Source organism: Pithys albifrons, chromosome Z, assembly GCF_047495875.1.
Source record: "Pithys albifrons albifrons isolate INPA30051 chromosome Z, PitAlb_v1, whole genome shotgun sequence".
NCBI classification, from domain to species: Eukaryota; Metazoa; Chordata; class Aves; order Passeriformes; family Thamnophilidae; genus Pithys; species Pithys albifrons.
Genome location: NC_092497.1, coordinates 51,211,809 through 51,219,648, shown reverse-complemented (window position 1 = coordinate 51,219,648; position 7,840 = coordinate 51,211,809). Strand labels below are relative to the sequence as shown.

At 48.8% G+C, this 7,840-nt stretch overlaps 1 protein-coding gene and 1 long non-coding RNA gene across 2 annotated transcripts; one reads left to right on the top strand and one right to left on the bottom strand.

The window, feature by feature from the left end:
• Nucleotides 1–3,969: 3,969 nt before the first annotated feature.
• Nucleotides 3,970–4,878, bottom strand: LOC139685039 (uncharacterized). Its single transcript, XM_071581557.1, has one exon. It carries the CDS (start codon nucleotides 4,876–4,878, stop codon nucleotides 3,970–3,972), a length of 909 nt encoding a protein of 302 aa, XP_071437658.1.
• Nucleotides 4,879–5,520: 642 nt separating this feature from the next.
• Nucleotides 5,521–7,698, top strand: LOC139684459 (uncharacterized). The gene is made up of 3 exons (XR_011699916.1): nucleotides 5,521–5,605; nucleotides 5,834–5,949; nucleotides 6,881–7,698. It is a non-coding gene; the product is annotated as an uncharacterized lncRNA (long non-coding RNA).
• Nucleotides 7,699–7,840: the final 142 nt, after the last annotated feature.

Genomic DNA, 7,840 nt, shown 5'->3' with positions numbered 1-7,840 from the left:
AGCCCATCTCTGGAGACCCAAACGATGGGTTGGGCCACTGAGCTGGACTGGAGCTTGTTCAGTTACACTAAGGGGCACTTCAGAAGCTTTTAGGCCTTTCAGCGCTGTAACTCATCAGATACATCAATAATAGCCCTCTTCAATTTCACAAGGATAAGAAGGAAGTTTTAATCACTGTAACTCCTCTAGTTTGGTTCTGCTCAGAAAGGTTAAAGTTTAGATCAGTTCCTGTTAGGAGCCCAAAGTGGAAAACATAAATTTAGCACACCTAAGATTAGAAAGAATTTTTTTTCTAATTAATTTTAATGTTTTTCTCTCATGCCTATTCAGTCATTTCTCATATTAAAAGGCAATCTGCTCTTCTGGAGTTCTTTACTCAGTGAGTACTTTTGTGCATATTGCTATTTCACTCAATCAAAATTGAGTTCTTCATAGTGTTGACTTTCATTAAATTACAGTTATCTTTCTGATGGAATCAGGTAGATTCTCTTCCTTTTGTTGCACAGCAGTTTCACCATTTTTACTGCAGAGTTCTCTATATTTATTTCTAGTATGTAATTCAGATTCCTTCAGAAACTGCTACAGTCACAAAGGGTACAGACAACTTTCTGCTGTAATCTAAACAAAAATTCATGAACATATTTAGGAGAGAGAATCAGCTCAGTGAATGTTTAGATATCCATCTACCCCAGCTGTCAGTGAATGTGCCACGTGCATGTGCAAACATCTGTGTTTGTAACACAACTTCTGCTGCACTGATGTTCTCCCTGCTGTGCTTTTTCACCCTCCTTCACTGTTCACATAAAATTCTTGTTACCAACTGTTGTTTTTGGACTAAGCCAAAAGTAGCCAGGGTGATATTTATAGGAAAAAAATCTAATTGTCTTCATAACAGTCGTCTTCCAAGAGCTACTTTAATGCTATTTCTTTTGGTCAATGGTTCATATTGGCTATTACAAACACAACATCACAATGCAGGCAAGGATGGGGGAGGAATAAGGAAGAGGACACTGAGAGCTGCAGGAGCTGCAGAAGTTAAGTTGTTTCAGCTGCAACAGTACTGACATACACACACAAGTGTACACTGCCTCAGTAATTCACATAATTCACCCAACAGCAGCTCTGAGAAGAGCAGTAACCTCCTGCAGAGTGGGTATTCAATACATATGCCTGTCCAAGGCTGCATGGCAGAGACTGAGTATCAATAATGTGGGTGAGGTACAGAGTGGAAAAGAAAATAAAGATAATTAGAATCTTACTATGGGAAAAAAAAAAAAAGCAAACCAAAACATCTGCAGACATTTTCCCTACTTAGTTTTTGAAATAGAAGGTTAAAGAGTAACTAAGGAACCTGCTCTTGGAATGTTGTTTGTCTTACTGGCTTATTCATACCTTTTGTCCAGCTCTTAGTCACAATGGTCCCTCATTGATCCTGATGTGCACTTTCAAAAAAGCAGCATGGCACAAATCTCCTTCTCATTCGTCCTGGAAACTTCTCTCTCCTAAAGCAGCCTTTGCAGCTGGATGCTGCTCATGGTACCAACCATGGTGGCTGTTTGGGCTGTGTTTCCCCTCACCTTCCCAGCTCTTTGCTGCACTCACCTGCTCACTTTTACTGTACACCAAGACAATGTCGTGCAGTCAGCAGGTGGCTTTTCAAAGGGAGGAGAACAGGTCCTCACACAACAGCAGCACTGCAGCCCCTGCAGGGAACAGTGTTCAGGTAACAGTATGACACTCCAAGGAAACATCTGTTGGGATTCACACATTTCCAGGCTGGCAAACCAAAGACAAGTTTGCAGGTGCTGCTAAGATAAGAATGGAGTTTGTCCAGAGACCTTGAGCTGGTGCAGAAGCAAGAAATGAAATTTGCAGGAACCCCACAGAGTAACATTAATAGAACTCTTTTATAAAGTTAAAATAAGTTGCATTAAGACTATTTAGATCTAGCAATTTGGGGAAAATATGTATTTTACTTAACAGTTAGCTATAGATGTGTGATGTTGGATAGTCTGCATGGTGTGTGTAGGTTTGAAGATTGTGAGTAACTGTGTGAAAAAGTAGCTCTGAATATGGTCCCTCCTGAAACTTAAAGATCCTTGTGCAAGAATAGGTTAAATATTAATTTAAACAGAGTTGCACCTTTCCCCTTTTCCCCTTTTTTTTCTCCTGCTCCTCTTCCCTTCTCTCCACAACTAGTGTAACCCATGACAAAGAGGACCAAGAAATAAACTATCAGAAACCCCCACAAAATGAGATGCAGTCAAGTGATTTATTTAACAACAGGGCTTGAAGCCCCTGAAAGTCTCTAAAAGGCTCAATTGAGCAGTGGAGATCAGGCATCATGACAAACATCATCAGAGTCTCTGGGATACCACCAGAAAGCCCTGTCACAGCAGGGTGATGGCACAGCAGGATGTCAGGCTGCTGCTCCAAGGGGCGTTGTGCTGGAGCAGCCCCATGACCTGCTGTGATGAACTGACTGGCCTGTGAGGGAGGAAAGTGGGTTGTGTCCCCCTGGATTGCAGTGGAGCCTTTGCCACTGTCGCCCAGAAGATCCTCTTAGGACCTTTGTCAGAGTTGAAGCAGCTGAGAAGCTCCTCCTGGTCAGCCTGGAGGAGGGAAGGTTTGGGAGGGGTCTCACCAACCTGAAAGCAGCTGCAAAGAAGATGAAGGCACACTGTGCTGGTTTAAAGGTAAAACGGCAGGAGAAACAAACCCAACACAAAAGAGATTATAAGTCAGAGTTACAATTTAATAACAATATCATAATAAATGCAATGGCACAAAGAGAAATTGAGTTTAACCCCCAAACCCAGCAGTCTAACCCAGCCCCCTGGGGCACAAACACAGTGGGGTTTGGTGGCCCCTGTGCTGAGCCCCACGTGGTTTCATCGAGTCCAAAGGAAAAGGAAGGGACAAACCTGTTGGTGCAGATGATGGCACAGTCTGGTGGAGAGTGGTGGGCTCCTCCTGTCCAGGGTCTGCTCCTCCTCTGGATCCCATTAGTGGTCCCCAGAGGTCCCCAAATGCCAAGATTTTCACCCCTCAGGTGCAGGTGGGAGCCCCCAGTCCCTCCCCCAGGGCAGGGAGCTCCACACTGGGGGATCTGACTCTGGGAGTCAGGGGGGATTTTGGAATGCTTGCTGGCCCATGAGCAGAGCTGAGCCCTCAGGTGGGTGTGGAGGTGCCAAGGAGTCCCTGGAGGGCAGTTCTCCCAGCTCCTCTGCCAGGCTTCTTTCCCAGCCAGCTCCCAGCCTGAGGGCTCAGCTGTGCCCTGGGCAGCTGCTGCCAATGGGCCATTGGGAACAGTTGCTGGGCAATGGCCCAGAGGGTTTAGAATGCACAGCTTTGGTCTGTCCCAGTTTGCTGAACTGGGACACAGACCCTTTACAACTGTGACAGGACAAGAGCCAATGGGCATAAACTGGAACAAAGTACCAGAAAACATTTTTCCGCAGATTGCCCAGAGAGGTTGTGGACTCTCCATGCTTGGAGACATTAAAGAAATGCTGAAGGTCATTCTGGGTAAGTGGCTTCCAGGTGTTCCTGGTTGATCAGGGAGTTGGACCTGATGTCCTCCAGAGATCCTTTCCAACCTCAACCAGTCTGTTTTTGTGAAGGTGTCCTAAACTTGCATGAAATCAAAAATGACAATGCTTTGAAATTTCACAGGATTTTAGCCAGTGAAAGTAGCAAGGAATTATTGAGGAGTGGAACTTGAGCACACCTGAGGGAAGTCCCCCCTCGGGCTCAGCTCCCTCTCATTCATGCCAATGAATGCTGCTAAACCCACACCAGGGCGGTGGGCAATGGTGCCCAGGGGTCTGTGCCTGCACCTGGAGAGGTCTGAGCAGAGCAAACACACCTTGGTGTTCTCCCTGCTCTGGCAGCAGTGGCCACACACCTGTCCAGGAGGGGAATGCCTGGAGGTGACCCAGGATGGTGGGTCAGGAGGTGTGGGAGTTGTCAGGCTGTGGGGGGAAAGGTGTGTGTGCAGGTGTGCAGGTGTGCAGCTGCAGAGTGCAAGGGGGGCACAGGAGGTGTCAGGGGTGGGTCAGAGCAGGGTGGTGTGTGGGGTGGGGTGTGAGGGGTGTAGGTTTGGGGTGAGGGGAGGGGGTGTGGGCACAAGGCTGTGGGAATGGCTGTGAGAACGTGGTATGGGGGGAACTGGGGTCTGAGGGGCTGTGGGAGGTGCTGGAAGGGGTCTGGGATGGCTTTGGGGGCACAGGAATGTGAAGGGGAGCAGGTGTGGACATGAGAGAGTCCTGGGCATCTGCGGGGCAGGAGGGGTAAACCACTGTGGGCGTACAGGGCTGTGAGACTGGGGGCTGTGGGACTGGGGGCACTGGGGGCAGTGGGTACAGAGGACACAGGGGCACTGGGGGCTGCGGGCATGGGGGGCTGGGGGCCCAGGGGGCACTGGGGGCTGTTGGCACAGGTGTGAGGAGGCACAGGGGGCTGTGGGCATGGGGGTCTGTGGCCCCACAGGTGAGTGTGTGCAGGGGCCTGGGCGCAGTGCTGGGGGTGACACTCGGCGTCCCCCTTGCCTGTTCCCCCCATGCCTGTCCCCCCGTGCCTGTCTCCTACATACCCGTCCCCTCCATACCCACCCCCTCCATACCTGTCCCCTCCATACCTGCCCCCCCCCGTGTTTGTTCCCCCGTGCCGGTCCCGACGAGGAGCGGTTCCAGGTACCGTCGCTGCCCGACGGAGCTGCTGGCACTCCAGGACACGGCTGGTGACAATCCAGGTTGGAGCTGGTGGCACTCCAGGACAGGGCTGGTGACACTCTAGGACAGTGCTGGTGGCACCCCAGGACGGAGCTGGTGGCACTGAGGGCGGAGCTGGTGGCACTGAGGGCGGGGCTGGTGACATTCCAGGACAGGACTGGTGACACTCCGGGACAGGACTGCTGGCACTGAGGGCGGGGCTGGTGGCACTCCAGGACAGGACTGGTGGCACTCCGGGACAGGGCTGGTGACATTCCTGGGCGGGGCTGGTGGCACTCCGGGACAGGGCTGATGACACTCCAGGACAGGAGTGGTGGCACTCCAGGACGGAGCTGGTGGCACTGTGGGCGGGGCTGGTGGCACTCCAGGACAGGAGTGGTGGCACTGTGGGCGGGGCTGGTGGCACTCCAGGACAGGACTGGTGACACTCCAGGACAGGGCTGGTGACACTCCTGGGCGGGGCTGGTGGCACTCCGGGACAGGGCTGATGACACTCCAGGACAGGAGTGGTGGCACTCCAGGACGGAGCTGGTGGCACTGTGGGCGGGGCTGGTGGCACTCCAGGACGGGGCTGGTGACACTCCAGGACAGGGCTGATGGCACTCCAGGACAGGGCTGATGGCACTCCGGGACAGGGCTGGTGGCACTCCCCTGGGACTGGTGGCACTGAGGGCGGAGCTGGTGGCACTGTGGGCGGGGCTGGTGGCACTCAGGGGCGGAGCTGGTGGCACTGAGGGCGGGGCTGGTGACACTCCCCTGGGACCTGTCACACTCCTGTCTTCGCACCGTACGCTGCCACTTCCCTGGGGAGAAGTTTCCCTACTTTTCCGCATCGTTCCCGCACGGAACCTTCTGGATCCGACAGGTTACAAGTTACGGTGACAACTTCGGGGTGGTGGTGGAGCAGTTTGGGCAGCGTGGGAATGGTAATTTTTTTTTTTTTAAAAAATCGAATGTTACTCATATGTGGTAAATTTCAACCAGGAAAAGTTTTTGTTACCCTGTCTGAGAGAATTTGCGAGGGTTAACACGGATGTGAAGAATCACAGGAGTACTTGAATGCTCGTGCTGTTTAAGCCTGCAGGAAAGTTCTTTTTCAGGGATGAGGATCGATGGCAGTTTTACTGGAGTGATCCCTGAACGCAGCTGTGGGAGCCTGGCTAAGTCTGAGAGTGCAGAGACAGACGGCAGAAAACGCAGCTTTCCCGTTAAAAAGGTGAGGAATTCTGCAAGAACTCCTTCATTCATCTCACGTGTTCATGAAACTGTGGGTTGTTTTTGTACTTGTCTACACATTATAACATCGATGTGCTCCTTTCCCCTCCAGCGTTGTGATTGTTTTCATTGTCAGATTCAATCACTTGTTTCCATACTCTGAGGTGCCCTGTGTTGCTTTGTCTCAGAGCACTTTCCAGGGCAATGCTACCTTTTGGAAATAAAAAATTAAGCTCTTTCTCGACAGAAAGAGTATTGTAGGAATATTATTTGTACAAGAACAACAGGAATTTGTGGGAGATCTGAAAGACCAGTCCATGATTCAGTGTCACCCAATGAGATGCATAGTTCCTTCCTTCCTTAAACTGCTTTAAAGCTTTAAACTGCTTTTAAAGTTTACCTTCACAGGTGAGAAGTGACATTTCCTTGTAGGAACACATGAAGTCATTCTGGCATCACAGTTAATTACATTCAGGAATATTTTACAATCTCAAACTGTTCAGCACCCATCTGCAATGAATTATCAAATAAATTACACTTTTAGGGGTTCTGCTTGGACTTGTCTTTCCCTTCAGCTGTGGGGTTTTGGGAGCAGGTTGTACCCAGGTTGTATCCAGGTGTGGCACGTGTATTCCCAGAGCCAGTGTGGGTCCTGAGAAAGTCCAGCTGCACTTTGTTCCCCTGGTGACAAATTCAGGGTGACACAGCCCCAGGTGCTCTCCTGTGATTAACAGTCTCCAGATGAAGTCACGGGAACGTCATCCAGCACTCAGGAACGTGTTCTGCATTGTATTGTTCCAGCTGTGAGTGTGTAACACTCTGCTGTTCATACAGCATCTGTTTTGGAAGTATTTGGGGATTTTTGTTCCCCGTTTCATGTACCTTTCTGCACTTGTCTCTGCACAGAAACATCTCAGGCTTTCTCCATACAGGTTCACTTCTAACTTTTAAACTCCAGCTGTTGCCTCAGGCCAGCCTTACACCGTCCTCAGTCACATCAACAGTCCTGGTAAAGTCCCTGAAACAGTGAATTTGAGCAACAGGAGGCATTAGATGAGATGTCAGGAAAACAGCCTCACCTTCATTGCTGTCCTGCTGCATGACCTCAGGTAACATTATTCTCTTTCCATGCCTGTTTAACCTCTGATGTTCTTTTGGCCATAGAAGGTATCTCCACAGATGTTCTTCCTGTGTAAGAGGAGCAACATCCCACTGCTGAAGTAAAGTGAGCAGCTAAGCATCAGAAGAGCTTTAGATAAATAGGAGGGAAAAGAAAAAACAGCAATAACTTTCATGTAAGTCAAAACTAAGGGAGAACACATTAGAACTCCAACATGCATGCTACCTGCAAGGTATTTCTCTGCAGTTTGTTTCTGGAAATGTAAATGCACAAATTGATTGGCCTGTTTTAGAAAAGGCTTCATAAAAATCTTGAATACATTACTTGTCAAAAGTACATCAAAAAATCTTAGCAATGCTTTGCACTTCAGTGAAAGCTGAGAGGGACAGTACTGAGTCCTGTAATTTCTATAATGGAGTGAATCCTTACAGTAATTTCAGTGCAATTACCTTTTAAAAATGTTTTATCAAGGCAGAAGGGCAAAAAACCCATCCACAGGTCAAAGTCAGATTTCATCCCCAGAGTTGCAGGGAGGAAATCAGACACTTTTGTTTTGCTCATTGGACTTTTGGAACAAACTACATTGAGGTCATACTTTGATTTTTACATTTGAAGTAAAACAGAATTAAATTGCTGCTCTTCAGTTAATCACCAAATTTACTAATGCTTTTAGTGATGAATAAAAATAAGTCTCAGTTAATTTCCTTTGCTTTTAAACTAGTTAAACATTTTTATTTCTCTAGAAATACACTGTACATAAACAAATGTAATT